The sequence below is a fragment of the Pavona decussata genome, unplaced genomic scaffold, assembly GCF_977016875.1.
Source record: "Pavona decussata unplaced genomic scaffold, jaPavDecu1.1 SCAFFOLD_28, whole genome shotgun sequence".
Lineage (NCBI taxonomy): Eukaryota > Metazoa > Cnidaria > Anthozoa > Scleractinia > Agariciidae > Pavona > Pavona decussata.
Window position 1 is genome coordinate 3,480,065 of NW_028145451.1, and position 21,289 is coordinate 3,501,353.

Sequence of the window (21,289 nt, forward strand, 5' to 3'; positions counted from 1 at the left end):
TTCCTTTGCAAAACACCAACTTGGAATAACCTCATTCAAGGTCCGGTTTGAGGAGAACGTGAGCAAACGTTCGTGGATTGCTCGCTCACGTTGTACAAGTCAAACGATTTAAAAGATATACGAAGTAGCTCAAATAATCTAAATTTATATTTTCGATTTACGTTTTCCTTGGTGTTGCCGTCCGTCGCTCCTTCTGTTCCCTAATTGGCTTGGGGACATGCCATGCAAACTCCACGACAGACGGAATCATTTAGACAACAGACACAACGAAATCATGAAAATTTGTCGCAAAAAAATTCTGAGTGTTTTTACTTTTACGTTTCGAAACACCAGCTATTTGCCACCCTTATTAATACTACCCATATTTTTATCATTCCTTCTAATAATTAAAGAAAACAACAACAAACAACTCATTTAATTATATTTATTGCTATCAGCATTATAACACTATTACAAAAAGTAGATAAATACCTATTACTTTACTAAACAGGAGTTACTTATCTTTGTTTGTTATTACAAAATACACTATCCCTTGATGTTTTACTACAAGGACGTCATTACTGTCAGTTTCAAGCCCGTGCAGATCTTATCCAGGGTATACAGCTATTTCAATTTACGTTGTCGGATCTACAACCCGATCGATCCGCACATGATCGCAAAGAGATGTGGGTACTTTTTTCAGATTAATAATCTACCGTATGGCGTATCCACACAGATAATAAATCACAAACTAAGGCAATGTTTATGGTATTTTAACCTATCCTATGGCACTGACAACCACGAACTGCAGCCAAATTACAAGATCTGCGGCTACCCACACTACCTTTCGGTCTCGTTGCGTGAGCTGGAGTCATGTTTTAAATCCGACAACGTTAATTGAAATATCTGAAAACATTTGGCTTATTAACCGACTATTTAACAAATAGATTCTGTTAAGTCGTGCGCGTGTACTCTGAGCTGATAATGCACAGAGGACATCGGAACATGGCAACAACAAAGAAGTACGATACGAGCCGCAGGCGAGTTGCGTGACTGACGCTCTCACAATGTTTTGACGTCCTTCTTGCGTTACCTGACTTAGTGCACGCGCGGCCAAATGGAACCTATTTGTTTCATACTAATGTTGTTTTGATATCAGGTATCCCCAAAAAATAAGAAGTGTTTTGTAACATCGTCGTATTGATGATTTGCGTAGAGATTGATTTTTTAATATTACTTCATGATCATTTATGATCTATAACAAGAAGGACGCCTAATGAAAGGCTAACGAGGCTTTTGATTGGCTTACAATCTATCACCATAATTAAACAAAATTTTACAGACGAAGGCTACGTATACGAGAACTTTAATTTCTGGGGCTTATGGTGTAATTCATACGTCTGTACTTTAATCATAAACTCCTCTAGACCAATCAAAACGCAAGTTTTAATCCTTTTCATGATGTGCGGTAATACCCGTTTAGATACTGACTTCAAAAGTTTTAGAATCACACTTACGGCGAACGGCATACATGAGTTTCGCGTTCATGTTTCATTGTCTTGGAAAAATGAGTACATAGATGAGAATGGTGCAACGAAGTTGACCTTTGATGCTATGGCAAGCTGAACTACTCAACATTACCAAGAAACTGAAAACAGCGAGCGACAAATGTATAATAAACATGGTCACGTGGTCATTTCTGTCGTTTGCTGTTTGCCATGAACATAATTCTGAATCTCTCTATTACCTTAAAACGCTTCCCACTTTATTCAGCAAAGAATAATGGTTTAAACAGTGCTATTCCTGACTTGCTATTATGGAGTCAGAAACCACTACAAGCCATCAATTTTTAAATGTTTTTAGCAAATACACATCTAATCGCGATTGATTATATCAAATGCTTGCAAAAATTCAATGCTATAAGATCATCGACATTAGAGAGATTCAGGCGGAATCGCGTTTACGGCAAACGGCAAACGGCAAACGTCAGTACGTTGATAAGAATAGTACAAGACAATTCTGGCCTTTGATGCTAAAGCAAAACTGCTCAATCTTATCGAGAAACTCAGTGAAAACAGCGAACGTCTGCGGTTTGCCGTTTACCGTAAACGCAATTCTAAATCACTCTATTCACACAGAGCTAACGTGGCAAGATTCATGCACCAAAGCAGCTTTCTCTTCGTCTCCCACATTCTGGTTGTAGTCTTCCTTTTCTTCTTCGCCAGCTTTGAGAGCCAACGTATGCCCATTGATGGTTTCAAGAGTCGGTTGATTTGCGGTCTCGGGCAGCGTCAAGCAAAGCAGACCGCACAATAAGGCATTGGCTCCCATAACAGCATAAGGCAATAGACGATGATAATAGTTCTAAAGATAAACAAACACGCTGTGAATTAACAAAGTCTGAAGGGAAAGAGTAAGCTAATAGGCACGGGTATGCGTCTTGAGGAGGCAAATTAGAAACCTTTAGATTCTTGTACGAGGACGAGTACGACTACGAGTTTTGTCAATAAACAAAAAACGTGCGCGAGTGAACTGGTGTCATTTTGGCGGGAAAACGAGGTAGCCGTCGTCACTTTACTACGAGCTTTTGTAAGAACGGCGTAGTGGCAAAAAAAAAAGTCCTCGAAACGTTGTGATCTCGTCTTTTGGGAATCACGAGAGGGCTTAGCTGTCATTATTCGTCGCTCACAAAGAGTAAAACGAAGCTTCCTCGGATATATCTCTTCTTAGTAGTTTGCTTAAAACTTGAAGTCATATTTCGTACTCATACTAGAATCTGAAGTCTCTATTAACCCTACCTGGACCGTTTTTTTATCTTCTGGGACCGGGGGAGGGGGGCTGATTGTGTTCCCCCTCCATAGCTTTCCAAGTATGAAAGCTATGACAATGAGACTTGTAGGATAGATAGAACGTTGACTGAAGATGTCTGCTTTGAAGGCCGCAACGCGAGGTGATGACGTCATATCACGTGGTAATAAGCTCATGATTGCCGAATGGCGACCAACTTGAATCCGCCATCTTGGATTTCTGGATTTAATTTCCAAAAACTTCAGAAAAGCGCCGAAATTGAACTAAGAGTAATCAAAACTAATACAAGAACACTATCATGAGTTGAAACCCATAAAAATTACGAGAAGAAAAGTGATTTTTTCTTAATTTTAAGAAGGGATTTTCTATTTTCTGAGAAAATTGCCTGTCAAAAATTAGTTGCCATGTAATTTCGAAGTCTATGAACACTAACAGACCACATCAAATTTTTTCCGGCTCAAAGTTTTGAAAAGGTTGTTCAGGTTAAAAGTCGCTGCGGACACATTCAGCCCCCCCCCCCCCCCCCCCCCTCCTCCCTCGGCCGTTTGGTTACTGGTTAAAGTATAAGGGCGCAACTCCTTCAAAATCAGAGAGATAGAGAGAGAGAGAGAGAGAGAGAGAGAGAGAGAGAGAGAGAGAGAGAGAGAGAGAGAGAGAGAGAGAGAGAGAGAGAGAGAGAGAGAGAGAGAGGCCGGGGGATGAATAGCCTTACCATGTTAAGTCGAAAAGAGAGCACATTCTATAGCTAATGCTAACTAAAAAGTACAGTATCGTAAGACTAACTGATAGGATCTACGAATTGTGATCAGTAGTCACCTCGACTTACCAAGTAAACAATATAAGGAGAACAAAATGCTCCCACCCTGGCTGATGCGGTTGAGGTTCCCATTCCAACGTTCCTAATAAAAAATCAATTACAGATGAGGACTCACAACGAAGTTTACTCTGTTACTATGCATACAAAGTTTGAAAGATATTGTTGTTGTTTGTCGTATTTCAAACCTCGGGCGCATGATGTAAAGGTTACCAGCAGCGCCTGGTCTTGAGTTGTAAGAGTGTAAATGTCTGAGACATTCTTGAATACGTTTTGTATATTTGTCGTATTTTTCACATTTTACCATGGGTACTTTACATAATTCTCGAGGAGAAAACAAAGGAAATCACTAGAAGTGTGATCTTCAGCAATTATCATAAAATTTGGTGAACTTTTACTTTCCCTTGAAGTAATGGTTGCAAAACACGGCTGCGCCTCGTTTTCTCAACTCACTTCACGGTGTTTGGAAATTGGATGAAACAGTCTTCTTCGTGTTTTATATATACTTAGTAATTGATTGGACGTAGAGCTAATTTATAGGGAAGTTGTTGCTTTTCATGAAAGAAGGGATAGCATGATCATTTCAATAGGTTGATTGCACGTGACGTCATCGTGATGGCGGCCATGTTGGTGGTCAGGAACTTAATAAAAGTTTTCTCCTCTGGGAGTTAACTTCCATTTTTATGCAAACTGTGTGAAAACATTTTCTTTTGTTTTGGCACCAACACGGCGGCAATGCAATCATCCTATAGGATGTTTCGTTATGGCGCCGTCATTTGACGAAATAAGTACAACTACCAGAATACTTCAGCTTTCTGTTCTCTCATGCTAATTAGTGCTATAATATTGTTTTTTCCTCTCCACTGGGATTACAAAAAAATTGAATTTGAACGGAAAAAGAAATTAATTCTGGTAGTTGTAGTCAATAGGCCATTTCCGAGTTGCTGTGAACCTCACTATAAAAGCGAGGCTAAGTGCAAAACTTTTCATATGAAAATTAGTTTTCTTTGCATATGAATGAAAACTAATTTTCATAACAAAAACTTTGCACTTAGCCTCGCATTCATAATGAGGTTCAAAGCAACTCGGAAATGGCCTATTGACGCCATCATGAAAATGTCCTATTGGTGGAGATTTATCAGTCTTATTACCTTATGACAGTGGGGAACAATTCTGCGGAGTACACATATACCAAATCAAACGTGATGGTTATGAAGACCTTGGCAAAAACCATCGAGAAGATTATTTTACCGGCCAGCATTCCTATAAAGCAACAGAAAGATAAGATCTCAGTAATTAACGAAAAGGGAAAAAATCATCAAATCATTCACAAGTAATTAATAATTAGACCAAAATTAATGCTCTCTGCGTGCCTGCAAAACATAGTGATAACCGTCCGGAATATAGGGAAATTGATATGAAAATATGGTTTAAAGCACGTTTGTATACATGTATGAATTTTGTAGTTGATTCTTGAGTTCTTCAGTGTTTTTCGATTCAGGCCTGTAGTTCTAGTGGTTCAGTTTCTGTCAATTTTACATTTATGCGGACTCGTTTAATTTTATATTTGAGCGTTGTCGTCTGATATACAATTAATCAATACGCGATTCTTTGAACTCTGGAAATAAAGTGGGCCCATACTGAACATGGCTATCATGACCATCTTTGCGATCAGCATATTCAACAGGGACTATGCCAAACATATTCCCAGGTCAACGGGATCTACACTAATGGAAGTTGAACAAATCGCAAAATAATCAGAGAAATTTAGAATTACGTTTACGACAAATCACAAACAGAACAAATAACCTCGTGACCAGGTTTGTCCTACATTTTTCGCGCGTTGTTTTCCGTTTCTACACGGAATTGAGAAGTTTGGCGTTAGTGTGAAAGGCCAGAATTTACACTATTCTCATATATGTAAACTCGTTTTTTTAGAGAAAACATAAAGGCGAATCACACGTTTACCGTTTCAGCCGTAAACGCGATTGTAAATCTCTCTAATGTCTCAAGCGTTTGGTAAATCTCGTGTGTACTAATCGAGTGAACTGAGGGTCAGGAAGCTTCCTAGCAAGTCCAGGAGCGAAATCATGATTTAAAATATCTGAATACACGTGTGTTTCTCTAAATAATTAAAATAGAGTAAAAAGGTCTAGTCCAACCTTTGTCCGAATTGTCTTCAGTTGTAAACAGTACAGCTCCGACAGAAGATATGGCAGCAAGAATCAGACTTCCCACGATGATCTTTTTTCGACCAAACCTAAAAATTGAAATACAACAAATGTTTGATATCTAATATAGGACTATGTATGCTCACGTGACGTCATCGCCGCCATGTTGGAGTTTTGGCGTGCCATCAACAAAAGGAAACTCATTAGCTTTCTTTGTTATTATGCACCAACATGGCCGCCACGCCATTGTTATCTGAATCTCTAGGGAGCAGTTGCATACATCTCATTAGGTTTCAGGTTTCAGTTTAATTAAAGGGACTGCGTCGGCCTAGGCACATGAGCAGTAGAGTTCAGTTGAGGCTTATTTATATATACAACTCGTCGCGGAATTTTACTTTTCCGCCATTGCAAAAGCTTTCAAAAATTTCAAACAGCTTCCTGAACTCTCCGATGGTATTTAAAAAAGTAGGGCCAACGATTTCAAAGTACTTCTCATAAACGCGCGCATGCGCCTGGGGTGACATAGTCCTTTAAGTGGCATTTTAGGAAAAATAAAGATGGCGTACGTGCTAACACCAGAAGAAGTTCGGGAAAATTCAGCGGTAAGACCACATGAAGCCGAGTTAAAAGTACTTTGAAATTCCCACAAGGTCCGCCCTTGCATTACATTAACAGTAAGCAATTCAAAATGTGGTAGTCTTCGATTTAATTTTTAAAATGAATTAATTAAAATCAAATACACGTTACTTGTTGTCAAACGACCGTATTTACAGAACTACCTATCAACAGAGTGCACAACCAATCTTGATCGTTGTAAAAGAAAAAAACAGTTCATAGATGAAAATGGTTTCACACACAAAAAACGGAAAAGTAGCTTTGTTTAGTACCTGTCTGATGTCCAGATAACGATTGGAATGCAAAATATTTCGATGAAACTTGTCAGGAAAAAGTTCAAGTAGAGATTTCCACCGACATTTGGTGTGCTGAGGTAGACACCGTAGTACACCATGCCACAGACGAACCTAAAATACATGACACTCATAAACGCACAAAATAATATATGTATATTTCTGTATAAGTCTGTAAAGTGCTCTCGGCTTTCATCACAACAACAACATGGAAACTGTAACCAAAAGCTTGGCATTTAATCACGCGTGCCAAGACCTTTAAAACTTGAAACCTGAGGAATAAAGCTGATGGGAACCTTCCCAGGAGGGAACGGAAGTGGCAAAACAAACAAACAAACAAACAAACAAAACGAAACTAACTGAAAATGATAAAATAACATAACATAAAATAGACTGACTTCATTTAACGAGCAAAAATTACAGATAGATTTAAGGCTCGACGTTTCGGAGTCATCTTGACTCCATTATCAAGAGAAAAAAATCAGTTTGTAAACGCGGATATTTAAATAGGCTAGAGCCTTAAATCTCTCTGTAATCTTTGCATGTCTTTGCTTCAGCAAATCCCTCGTTTAACGAGGGTAACATTAATGGCTGACAAACAGGGTACCACGGAAGTCAACCTACTAAGTATCATGCAGCGTCAATTGCAACGATTCGAACACAAGCCATATCGGTAACAGGTGTGACCGGATGACACAAGAACAGAAGCCCATTTATTAGGCAGAGAACTGAGTGAAAAGAGCTCCTGAGCTAGGCAAGGAACATCATTTGAGGGCTTAGCACCGATTTTCAGTATTTAAGGTTAAGCCCTGATTCGAAAACGGTTAACTTTGGTTTGTTGTGATGGGTAACTAAATACAAATCTATAAAAATTGCTTTCCTCGGCAGCTACTTCTTGTTAGTGTAGTGGTTAAGGATGGAAAAAATAGAGCAAACGCCTCTAGTTCGAGTCTTGAACTATTCTGGGTTTTTTTCCCTTTTTTTTCCCTCGAAATTTAAGTAAATGTCCAAGGTCAGTTTGAGAGATGAAAACGGGTGTTAATGAAATTTTCTTTTTCTATCGTATTTTACATTTTGATATCGTAGACTCCGAAACCTGGTGGTAGCTTTTGGTATTAGTAACACTAGAAAGTTTTGTGTTAGTCTAAGCAAAGAATAAGGACTTAGTTTGAGAAAGTAGTTGGTACAAGCCTTCAAGAGCTCCATTTCAAAACAAAGCCCAAAGTGCAAGTCAGGGGGGTGGTCAGTTTTGAGATTAACCTTTCGGGGCAAACTCTTTTTCGCTTAACAAACACACCACCGTATGCCTAGTTACTCTAGGGTGTTGCAGTGTGATGAGAAGGTTTGTCACGTGATTAGTCGACACCCAAACCCCAACTCTGACCCAAAACTAAACCTAACTCAAAGAACTGACCCAAAGGCCAAAGCAATGACACTAATTTTGCAATACCAAAAATAACCCTGAGTTGGAGAAAAGGTTAGCAATTGCTGTTTCTTGAAGGTGTCAAATGTCCAGGTCACGTGATTTTAATTGTTCCCTTAACCCTTTAAATACCGGGTGTGTGGTATTTTTTTCAATGACTTTTTGGCAATAAATAGTCTGAGCCACTTAATTTCTCCATAAATGGAGATGAAATAAAAATATCTACGGTCTTAAGAAACTGTGGGCTCAGGCTAAATTGTCACGTGATGCAAGTGACGGTTGTTGTTTGTTTCAAGCGAGTGCACGAGCACGAATCTGGTAAAATCATCGCTTTATGAGTGTTTTTCGAGCCATTTTCCTCTGCAGAAACCCCATTCTGGCATCATTAAGCTGGAATGTGGGTAGAGGCAATCCTCTGAAAGAAAACAGAGGTGAGAGGTGATTTCATGCTGAGTCGCCAAACATGCTGCGTAGCAGACATGGAGGCCCACGAGTGAAGTTGCCTCTCTGGCCGTTTTGTGGATGGATTCCAGGACCTGCCAAGGCAATTTGGGTGAGTTTGGAGTAGTAAAATATTCAATGGATTCGAAATTTTGCTGGTGGTACTGGGTGGCTCGACACTTATAAAAAAAACTATGAAATGGAAGGAGCAGTAGTTCTACCCACGCGCTATGGCTAAATTACCCAGAATTCTCTTCAGGCGTAAACGAGGCAACGTGAGATACGCAAGACTGGGTCTGATAAAATGGCTGAAGTATAGCCCTCCGGAAAGCGTTGAGAGGAAAACTTCCAGTCAGATACCAAGGTCTGACCTTGAGGTTTGCTGTAAATATAGACTTTTCATTTTTGAACAAATTATTTGGATTAAAAATTGACGATAAATAAGTGTAATTTTTGATGTTATTATTTGGCCGAACAATTGGCATTTAGGACTTTGTTGCCAAACGAACGGTGATATGCAGCGAAAATCGGGAGGCGTAGTCGGTTTGCTGGGTTTGATGATGGAAATATACATCAGCTGGTGTCATTCACACATTATCATGACGTTGTAGCTTAAGTTAAACAAGGAGCAATTCATAGAAGCAAGAACGGTGTTTTCGTCACATATATGTGTTGTTGGGATGAAAAGGGTTAAGAAAAACGATCCAAAAAATCTTTCTGCTTACGATATCCATGTTCTCCATAATCAAATTAATGCGCAAGTACTCACCAGATATACCACGACAGCAACGCCTTATGGGCCATCTTCTTTGAAGAGAAGAGGTCCCGTAAGTCTCCCATTCTGACTTCTGGCTCTTGCTGAATTGGTTCCTTGGGCATGTCCTTGCCATTGACCTCAGCGATACGTTTGAAAATAACCTCGGCTTCTTCCATCTTTCCTCTTAACACCAGCCATCGAGGAGACTCCCTTGTTATGCTAAAAATAATGATTTACGGCAAAAGATTTTTATCCAACTCTAGTTTTAATACTGTTGGACACGGAAATCATTCAATTCGATACCTGGGCCCAAGAGTCTGGAACAAGATATCAAGCAAAGAAAGATCGGCTGCCGGTCTTAAGCAGTTTAAGACCCGGATACGCAAACTTGATTTAAGTAACATCTTGGATGGGTGTAGTGTGGATTACTATCCATGTAATTCATTATTTTCATTTCTCCCACTCACGATCTTTATACAGCTCTTTTTATATTTTGTTTATTATCATTAGAGTTTTATAGTAGTATGTTATTATTAGTAGTTTCTGATTCGATTTTATGTTGATACAATTGTATCCTAGATAGGTTGTTTAGAAAGTTAGATGTCACCTTTTAGCATAGGGGATTCCTCTCTGCTAGATTTCAATTGACAGGTTAAAAAGTCAGGGAAATGTATGGAAAGTTCAAAACACGACTGGACGCTTTCTGTCACAGCTACATCCCTCCAATTTTTTTCTTAAAATCCTTTTCCTAGAGCCAAAAGTTTCCAATTCATGAATTTTTCAGAAGCGATGTTTTATGAAAATTATTTGACATCGGATTTCCATACAAACACTGTTATTTTAAGCCTGTTTGCCTACCCGTCAAAATGGCGTCGAAAACCGTGATAAGGCCTATTGAATCTTTGTAACTACCTATCAGACAGTATCAGACGAGAATTCAACAGACCGAAGAAAATATAAGAGGGATTACATGTAGTTTCTAAAGAAGCCGTGGTAGGTGCTGCATTGGTGGAAGAGTGGCAACTCTCAACTTAGCTGATCAAGTAATTTGAACACTGTAAAGAGACTCAAGAGCTGACGTTTTGAGCGTTAATCCAAGTTCGCCAGAGCTAATCACAGACCTAACAAAACGTTTATATATCTCGGGGTCGATCGCTTAAGGTGATTTGTCCTTTCTATTTTTTGAAAGATAACTAAGCCGAAGAGCAAAGTAAAAGTAAAGTGTGGGCAATCTCGTCAGTCCATATTTTCTCTCTCGATCACTTAAGGTAATTATTTTTTCCTTTCTAATAATTAAAAGCTAATTAAACAAGGGTAAAGTGTGAATAAAGTGTATAGAGTCTTGTTAGTTGATTTTTGTCTCTCTTGCTCGCTTATAAGGTGTTTTGTCCTTGCTATTATTTAAAATTAATAAAGCAAGGATAACTTATGGATAGTCAGTCCTCTCAAAAACAAGAATTCAAACAGGCTACATCACTAGCATTTTATAAATATTTTCAGCCTTTTGATAAAGCTACTTACAACCATCCAATAACAACTGGGATCGCAGGAACGCCACAAGTAATGGCCAGTTTCCTCCAATCACGGATGAAATAGGCAAGTAAATCCAAGACGAGCAGAGACAAAGTCCAGCAGTACCACAGGGAAACACCAATCAAGCTACGATGGCGAACACCAACCATTTCGGTAGCAAGCACGTAAATCCCAATACTAGCGCCACCTGAAATGAAATGATCGATAATTGGTGAAATTCATCCGTTTACGAATGGTAGGAGAAATGAAGGCAAAAAACTATAAATGCACTGGACCTTGAATTGACATATATGTGCAAGAAATTGCCACCAATCTAGCAACTCTTCTTGAAATTTATTTGGGGAGAATTTGGTGCAACACGTCAATGTTAATAGAATTTGCTTATATCTTGTGATTTTGGATTATCTTATTTCAACTAAAGAAATTTAACTAATTTTATGATTTAAGACCATTTTAGTGTTTTTATATTGAACTTGGTGACTTTTTGGCCAATTTAAGCGGTTCTCTACAATTTTCGAAGAATCAGGAAATCCGAGATGGCCGCCATTGGAACATCATGCGGTAATTACTATGTCATGTGATATCTTCAGCTTCCTTTGTGAACAATAAAGGAAACATCTTTTAATTAATGTCCTATTTATCTTTCAAATTTCCTTCATAGAAACTGAGAGTGAGGGTGGAAACCACCCCCGACCCCAGGGGACCAAAAATGGCCCAATATTGATAAGGTTAAACTTACCAATTCAAGAGTGTTATTCCTTTTAGCATTCTTTAATTACTTTGAATAAATAATGCAACTTACAGATATGAAACACCCAAATTAAAGTTTCTTTTTCTTTCTTTTTTTTTTTCGAAATAATACATTACATCTCACATGCCTTGCTAGGCTATCTACGTGCATTTAAGACGCAATCTGTTCAAGTATTACTTGATTAAAATAAAAAAATAAAAGGAATAAACAGATTAGTTTGTGTTTACAGACCCTATGCAAAAATGGCTACATTCAAATTAGCCCTACTAGCCTCGTTTAAGTGAAATATTCTTTTACGAGGCTAGTAAGGTTAATTTGAATGCAAACAGAAGAATATTAAAATCTCAGCAATTTTTGCATGGAGTCTATGCAGTTAAACCCTACCAACGCCAAATCCAATTAAAAATCTGAACACAGCAAACAGCCAATAGGCGTGTGGGAAGGCGGTGAGCAAACTGAACAGGCCAATGATGAACCCGAACAAGTAGATTGTCAATCTCCTGCCCAGCTTGTCTGCAAAAGGACCAACAGCTAATCCACCGAGAAGGAATCCCACAAAAATCATGGACGAAGCAATGTAGGCGTATATGGCCGTGTCACAGACAAGATCGAACTAAAATTTAAAACAATATAATACGTGCCATATCCAAATAAAAAGCTATAACAATTCGTTGTAAAATCTCGTGTGTTCGATACCACAACGATTCATAATTAAATTTAATAACTTAATGATTCCTGTATACATGAATAACAATTATTACTAATAATAAGCTTTACTTTTTTCTCAGTGCGCAAGCGGGGGGAATTCTGTAAATCATGCGCGCAATGTTGAGGATTGGTTGCAAACCTGGGCCTTGTTTTCTTGTGGAAAAATGATAAAAAAATGTTATTTACCGGCCTTAGTCGGTCTGTATTGGGGAAAACTGTGTCCTCCGTCTTGAGTACGGCCCTCGGCCGCGTATTCAAGACCTCAGCCACAGTTTTTCCGAATACGGACCTCCCGAGCAGTGAATAAAATGTATTTTTATTTTCGACACTTGGCCCACTAATTATCGCAGTATTACAAAAATCGTCTATGTAGCCAAGCTAAAGCAACAACAAAAGAAAGCCCTAAAATTTACTTGAAAAGCATGTCAAAAGGCACTTCAGAAGACTTACGAAACAATTAAAACAAATACGTAGAACTAAATATTAATGGAAATCGCTTATATTGCGTCTTCAGTGTAATAGATTCAGGAACTCTACACTTCTTTGCGATCTTAGGTTATTGAACTGATTCAGTCTGAAAAGATGCAAATGAGTCACCCGGTAAATCTATTAAACGGAGCATAGCGTTCAAGAATCTTATTAAATAGAAATAAAACCATTTTATTACTTTCTTTTATTCGTTCATGGGTGTCACTAAAATTAAGTTTTTTAACCAATCAAAAACAAAACAAGCAAGCTCTGCAATAGACTTGTAGCTGCGTCTCGTCCCTTCATTTCCCGTATGCTATATATGTGCGCGAATTCTCCCTGTTTCTATCCCCCTCCTCCCGTGCCATTCTTTAGATCAGCTTTCAAAGGGAAGTGGTTAAAACTACTATACTCTAACAGGAAACACCAAAGCACAAAATAGATGGTGTTCTCTGCCTGCACCCTCTTCCTCAACCTCAAAAGATGATGTATTTATGACATAGCCACCCTTCTATTCAGCAGTAAAAAATGACACTGATAAGGTTCAAACCTCACCTGCGTTTTGTTTATCTAAAGCAATGCTGACTCAAGCTAGCCCAATATTTCTGTGCCAACTCAAATTTTAAAGACAATAAAACTGTTTGTCGGTAATGTTCATGAGATAGGTGGTAACCAACCCCGCTACCCCAGACAAGGTTGGGCCGCTTCGAACAAACTTGTTCTGACCGCTTTCCTTAAAGGTATCGGTACCGTATATAGGTCGTTGTTAAAACCACCGTTCAACTTACCTCTGTCACCACAGAAGTCAAGTCATCAGTATACTCCCATTCGCTTCTTGGCATGTCACACCGCTCAGACCTCGATGCTGGCATGGATTCGTTAAAACGACAAACACTGCTGTTGCGCACACACTTCCAGCCTGGATCAGCCGTAATAAAGGTCATGATCAGCACAGGGAAGCCAAACCAGAAGAACACCAATATGTTGCAGCCTAGTAACAGCAGCTTCTGGTATTTACCAAAACTTCCGATTTGATCGAAAACGTCGTCAACTGAGAGAGCCATTTCTGAATCAGAACCGTAGAGAAAAGAATAAACTCCAAGCAACGTTACGGGTATAAGCCTCCCTCGCAACGCTCTTTTGGCTCGTCACGCAATCCATCAAAGATTGCGTGACGAGCCAAAAGGGCGTCTGCCAGGGAGTCTATACGGGTTTAGGAAACTGGACAGCGAAATATTGTATGCAAGATTAAGAGCCTATGCCTAGGAGACTCTAATTGCATTAACTTCTCAAGCCAACGCTTTCGCAATTAGATTGCTTTTCCCTCGAAACGTATTTATTTATGACAATTTCGTTGTCATTGCTCTTCTTTAATTGGGTCAGTTTCATGCTTTTCGCGCGAAAAGGTATGATCTACAATAATAATATTATATTAATATTATTTATATCAATAACATTATTAATTATAATATTGAGACATGCAAAAATTAACGATAAAACAAGGCGAGTCTGTATTTCTCCTTGACAGTGGCGTTATGAAGACACCGAAACGTCGGTTTTTATCGTTAATTTTTGCATGTCTCTGCATTACCAAATCTTAATTGATAATTATAATATTAATATTAATAATAATGTAATAATAATGTTATTATTATTATTATTATTATTATTATTATTATGATTATTATTATTATTAATTAGTTAATTTATTTGTTTGTTTGTTTGTTTATACCACGCAATTCCGACCTAACGTTTTTCAACCTGAACGATGTTAATAATACAGTCGAACCTGTATATAACGGCCCTGTATTAAGCGGCCACCCTCTATTAAGCGGCCAGTTTTTAAAATCCCAATTTTTCGCGCATACAAACGCTGTATTTGTTACCTGTATTAGGCGGCCACCTCTATTAAGCGGCCGCGGCCACCCTGTAGCAGTCCCATGTTTGTCTTTCTTTGTTATTTTTACCTGTATTAGGCGGCCGCCCTTGAAACTAAGTCATATGCACAGTACCATGGATAACAGGAATTGTCGCTGGCGGCATCGACAGTCAACGACTTGCTCTACAAACAAAAGTTTCAAATTCCGAGGCGCCAAACGCACGTGTCCCACTTGTTTAAGTCGCTGTAATTCTTACCCTATTCCTATTTTAACTTGAGGAATTTTATTATACATTTTTTTACTTTTAATTAGCAACATTTCCGTTATAACTCCACTTCGATCGTAACAACTATGAAATGACGGAATGAAACATTTTGTTGTGAGCTGCAAGTCACGTAAGTAAGTGAGTTAGAAATACAGTACTGTACACCGCACAAGAGTAGAAGACAATTTATTGCACAGTGCTTTTACACAATGTTACGTATATTATACCATTAAGTTACAAGTTGGCACTGAACTTTGTTTAACGTATTGATCTCTTGAAAGAGTGTTGATTGTCCTATTGTTTCCTTGCATGAAATGTTTTTGTATGATACACCATTAAATTTGACATTAGACAACGCCCAGTGAGTATTTTTAGTGATCCTGTATTAAGCGGCCACCTGTATTAAGCGGCCAGTTCCTCAAGTCCCGAGGGTGGCCGTTATATACAGGTTCGACTGTAGTTACAACGGTAAAATCACAAAATGACATATCAGTGACGCCGCAAAACGCCAGAAGTCAGTTTAGTAACAATCTTTTAAAAACTTGATTTGTTGGTTTGTCAGTTTTGGTTGGCCCAGTTTCATTATTTCTGGAGAAAGAGACCCTTAAGCGCTGTCTCTGAGAAATTATATTAATTATGCGTGAAATTTTTTGAATTTTCAACAGTGCTTCAATGCAAGGCTCCACTGCTTCGTTTCCGGTGACGTTCAATTTGCCATTCTCCAATAAGCCATTTGGAATCAAGCAAGCTAAGTTTAGTTCTCTTTATCGGGTGCCTTTATTCAAATTTAATAACAACCATCAGCCTCACATGTTTTAAATTGCTGTGTTGCATAATTAGTCTAATTTTAGTCATTTCGAATCGCTACTCGGGCATAGCACTTTTGTAACGGTGAGGGTAAAAGGCGGAATGAGTTTGCGGAATGGTATGTGGAATGGCGTGCGGAATGGCATGATTATGCGAAATACGATTTACGCGGGGAATAAATTAACTGAAGAGCGCATCCTGTTTTCGCGCCAATTTTATAAGAGCAGCAGCTTTTTTGATGCTGCGGACTCTTGCCAAATATTAACAACAATTCGAGGATTTGATCGTCTGATTGTTGATTTGGAAGAGGTGAGGGTAAAGAAAGCGATGAAAACTGTTTATAATTTTCGAATTCAAGGAACTATGAATAAACCCGTAGTAAATTAAATTTCATGTTCATTTTACTCCATGCGACTTCGGTTGACAAAAATAACGTGGCAGCGTGAAGTCTTCTCAGGACAAAGATTGATCCTTTACCGAGGGCAAATAATAAACATTTTTTTCTTTTTTTTTAAACCCTCGGTAAAAGATCAATTCTTTTACCCTGTATGCTCGATGATTCATTTATCATGAGCGGGAAAATGAACAACAATTTGACCAAAATGCATTTGTGATAAGAATAGTTTCACAACCTTTCACACAACCAGTGTCGATAATTAGACACCATACTTGTCATCTGCTTTTTTTCTCCAGGGCTTTTTCGCTTTTAAATCTCATTTTAGGTTGGGACGTCTGGCACTGAAAGACCTTAATTAAAGACGGATATGTTTAGTTCGATAACGCGTAACTGAACTATAGCTTCCTGAATCGCCGTATTAAATAGCGAGGTAGCTAGCTCAGCAGCTCAACAGTGACTTGCGAACTCGTCGCTCGACGAAAATGTAAGGTGAGAAAAAGTAGAACATATTTTTCCCATGAGTTGTACAAATTGTAACCGTCAAAGAGTCTGATAAAATGACCGAGTTTAAATCTAAAATTTCTCACATAATAGTTTTGGCCTTGGACTGATGTTATTTCTCCTGTCTGGTGTTGCTTTTTGTCTAGGCTACTCGCTGCCACGTTCTTTTTGTCAACTAGAAATTTAATTTATTCTTAGTTCCTTGAATGCGAAACTTCATCGATTTCTTCACTGTCACTTCCTAACCAGCGATCAGACATGTTCTATACCAGGCGTATATTTTCTAATCCTCGATCTATTGTTTGGTTGTTTAATAGTCCGCAACATCGAAAAAACTGCTGCTCTTATAAAATTGGCGCGAAAACAGGATGCGCTCTTCAGTTAATTTATTCCCTGCGTAAATCGTATTTCGTATAATTATGCCATTCCGCACGCCATTCCACATACCATTCCGCAAACTCTTTCCGCCTTCTACCCTCACCGCTTTTATAATCACACATTTAATTTACCGTACGTTTACTTGTCCACCAACCTCCAAAATTTTGGTTGTTTAGTTAATAAAGTCATTGATTAAGTCACTGCAGTGTTTGGAGCTATTCAAATTCGACATTATAAGCATTCCTCCCACTTGCATGAACTGCACACGACCCGTTCAGTGATTGGGGCAGTGCAATAACTATGCGACCACAAAACAGAAAAAAAACAACAACAAAACTACAAAATAAGTTGAACTTTCAAACTGGGGCCTAAAATATGCAGCAGAGAATGAATGCAGTGAAAGGTTTGAGCAGTATGAAATTCAATTCAGTTGCTTGTCCACTGAAGCGCTTCGACTGTTTGAATATTGCTTTTCATGTGCAAATTTTTGGCTACAACTGAAAATTTTGGGAACCATGGTTTATGAAATCTCGAATTATAAAACCAATGCAATGACATGAAGTGTTATTCGGGACGCCACATCAGTGTTCACAAAAGCAGAGGAGAGTTTGTTTTGTCTTGCGCAAGCACCCTCAGAGATATTGACATTAAATAAATTACTTTTCTCAACATATCGGAGTAAATAAACCCGTTATGGAAACTCAAGGGCAGCTATACTTGGTGCTTAGTATCGATGTATCGCTTCAGTTTTTCACGAGTATCAACGAGTGAACTAAAAACAAAATGGTATCACCACCGGTCGCTGAACTGTTTTTAAATCAGTCGACTAATCAGCTCCAGCATCCATATTGTCGACTTATAACAACGACGGCGACAGCAACGACAACGCCGCAAAACAATAGGTTTAATGAGCAAAAACAATCGCTCTGCACGTTTTACATTTTGGTATATTTCTTTGCCGTCCTCTGCAAAAACAACAACGTGAAATGATCACATTTTGAAAGGTTTTGTGGAGAACGTCAACGCATGACGGTGAATTTTTCATTTTCTTTCTTAACTTGTACGCCACTCCTACCAATTTGGTTCCTGGATAGTCCGCCACTTTTGTAAAAGTTGAGCGGGTTGAAATAATCGCGAAGTAGCGCAAATGAAATATAGATATATTTTCAGGTGACGTTTTCGTTGCCGTTGCCGTCGTCGTTGCTTAAGCTCCCTATTGCCGCTATCATACTAGCTATGTACAGCAAGACGTTTAGGCACTGATTTAGTGTGTATATATAGTAGCTTATAAACTGGCACACCAAGCGTGGCAAAGAAGTTGAGTAAGGGGCTCTTCATATGATCCCGGTTGACCGGGCTAGCCCGCTTACCTAGATCTCACCTCATTCCTATTTCTTCTGTAAAAAATTCGATGTGTTCATATGAGAAGGCGGGCCAACCCGGTTACCGAGATCTCGGTTTCAGCGACCGAGATCTCGGGAGTCCGGGACGAAAATTTTCTCATATGAACACGGTATCCCGGTTACCGGGATGAAGTCTATAACCAAACATTCGCGTCTTAGAACGGATAAATTTGATTATTACAGCTCATTTCTGAGATGTTCTAGTTCAAAATAATTCCTTTTCGTAGTAGAGATAAAGATATTATAGTTTTGAGGTTTGTAGAACCGATAAAAATAAAAAATTCTTGCCGGGCTTGTTCGGTAAATGTCACGCTCGATTGACCGCGTCACCACTTTTCATCTCGGTAACCGGGATGAAATTTCCCATATGAACGGACTGCAAAATTCATCCCGCTTACCGAGCCATCCCGGTAACCGGGATCATATGAAGAGGCCCTAATAACGATAAAGAAAGAATGCTGACCTTGTTCTCTGCTTGTCCACCTCTTGCTCGTGTTCTAAACTCTGGTTGCTGCTTGCACAAGATCAACCGCCCTACACAATGAGAAACCGGCGAAGCAGAACTTGCAAGAATACGCCTTTACTGTAATGAGACTAATATTTGTAAATGTAAATGAAGCGGAATTGCTTTTCTTTACCCTTGAGCCCTGATAAGCCCTGATAGGTCTGTCCCGATTGTGCTCGTAAAATGCTGGAAAGTGGCTCACTGGAATGCCAAAAAGTTCCTAAAAAAATTGCCAAAAATCCAATAAGTTGCTCCCTAAATTTCTTGATACTTTTATATAAAGGTTTATTAAAAGCTTTATTTTTACATTCTTCACGTTACATTGGTCAAGAAAAATAGCTTGAAACTTTGCTTTAAAGAGTTGCTCGCAAATATGGGCGAAATTTATGGATACTTTTAAGTCTAACGGAATAAAACGTATGGTTCATATTTGATGTCTTGTCAGAATTCAAAATAATTTCAACGGCTTTTGTTTGATTGACGTCCACCAAAACGCAACTTTATCCGACTCTTTTGAATGCCGCAGGTCGCGTGTTATTGGTAACCGCTGTAAATAACATGATTGAAATTCAGGAAAGATACCAAATGGACAGATTGTCAACAAAGCAAAATGGAAACAGTTGCTCCACTTTCGTACCACTTGTGGTAAATGTAGTGATTTTTCTGATTGTTTAAAATCATTAATTTATACATTTTTTATATAAAATCGTGTAGTTTGGCACGTTTCACAAGTGCAATGTTCACGATTGTGCGTCATCAGCAAAATCTGTTGCAATTGTGTTTGATGATGGTAGTGATGTGTCGGAGAAACCTATGGAGGTTACTGTACCTATTCTACAAAAGGAAAATGGTTTTTCAGTGAAAATAAACGTAAATTAATTGAGATCTCTTCTAGGGAATTTAATTTTAGCAAAAATAATTGTGTTGGATTTCACACGCGATCAGTGTGCCTAGATCGTGTTACCAGTGAAAAAGCTGACACGTCTGTCACAGAAAGCCCAGGAAATTAAATAGGGGTATTTGGGTGGAAACGTATTCGCACAAATCCCCTTTGTCGTCGAAATTCATCATTATTTTAGATGCACTTCGTGGTTACAAAACCCGACATATTTAGTGCGAAATAAGTATCACCTTTGATGCTAACGCAACAGTACTGAGAAACTGAACACAGCGAAAGGCAAATAAAGTACAAACATAGTCAAGTGGTTATCTTTGCCACCAAAACAAAGGGATTAAATTATTCCCCTTACGGTTTCAAGTCGCAAATCATTGCTTACTACTGTTTTATCGACACATTGCTGCATGTAACATGTCCCCCAGCTAGACAACACCGTAGACTTTTAATTTTGTCCACTGATAACTGCACCCAGAAGCTCCTGACGCACCAAACACCGCCACTCGAAAACACGTTCTTACATACAAAAATATTACCGGCGAAGTTTGTGAATATTACCAACCACCCATACCATTTATCAGAACGACAAACTTTGTCACGTTCGCGTCACGTTCCTCGGTTTCGAGGATCGTGTGATCGTACGGTAGCAATGTAGTATCACGTAGCCCGATTTTTACAGCGACTGATACAAGTCAAATCCGGTCTCAAGCGTTCAGCATTTGAGATGATATCAGATAAATCTGTGCTACTCTGGCCAATGTGCACAATTAACAAATATTTCGTCAGTATAACTATATCCTAACGTTTAATACTTGGAATACCTCCCTACTTGTTTTGTAAATCGCTTCTAAAAGTGTGAGATGAACCTGACTTGATTCGACTTGGATCAGCCAGTAAAAGATCGACCATGAAACCCGCTGTGCGTGAACGGTGACATTCGAGACGTAAAACAAACCACAGTAAAAGCATTAACCGTCAGTAAAAGCCTAAGTGTGGTCTCAACCTTGAGTTAACGTGTAATTAAAGTTACCGACTAATTAACACATACCTGTACGGTAGTTCTCGCACCCTTACTTCCCAGTGCAATGTATCAGACCGAGATTCCAAGCACCTTAAGTTTTAGACTTAATTTGAACAGTTTGAAACGACAAGTAGCAGATGTGTTTGGACAGAATGAGAGGAGTTGGACACGATTCAAAACGGAATGCCCTAAAGTATTACGACTTGGATATATTATGACAACAAAGCATGTCTAATATTGAAATCGGCACCAATTCGACCGATTACAAGTTTTCAGTTTTAAGCCAAAATCCTCTTTTTGTTTAGATTATTTAAGCAACTTGATATCAAGTAGACATTTTTGCTTGCATTGACCTTGGGGCATGAATTGTTTAGTTTTGTTTTACTTCGTTTTGCTTTTTTTGTAAGTCAAAGGTTATACTAAATAAACTAAATAAACTTGAAAAGAGCGCTGCATGACGATGCGATCAGGATAAA

General features: G+C 38.7%; 1 protein-coding gene across 4 annotated transcripts; it reads right to left on the reverse strand.

Moving 5' to 3' along the window:
* Window positions 1-414: 414 nt before the first annotated feature.
* Window positions 415-21,152, reverse strand: LOC146485152 (solute carrier family 22 member 15-like). Of its 4 annotated transcripts, none has more exons than XM_085104128.1 (11): window positions 20,841-21,152; window positions 18,856-18,926; window positions 13,550-13,827; window positions 11,970-12,198; window positions 10,823-11,021; window positions 9,314-9,520; window positions 6,660-6,794; window positions 5,764-5,861; window positions 4,753-4,864; window positions 3,614-3,686; window positions 415-2,343 (listed from the first exon to the last, which is right to left on the reverse strand). In XM_085104128.1, the coding sequence occupies exons 3-11, from the start codon at window positions 13,823-13,825 to the stop codon at window positions 2,110-2,112; spliced, it is 1,563 nt and encodes a 520-aa protein (XP_084960254.1). In that variant the 5' UTR covers window positions 13,826-13,827; window positions 18,856-18,926; window positions 20,841-21,152; the 3' UTR covers window positions 415-2,109. The 4 variants fall into 4 exon arrangements, with proteins under 4 accessions (XP_084960254.1, XP_084960255.1, XP_084960256.1 ...); XM_085104129.1 differs by having other exon boundaries at window positions 18,856-18,986; XM_085104130.1 differs by lacking the exon at window positions 20,841-21,152 and adding an exon at window positions 19,031-19,093.
* Window positions 21,153-21,289: the final 137 nt, after the last annotated feature.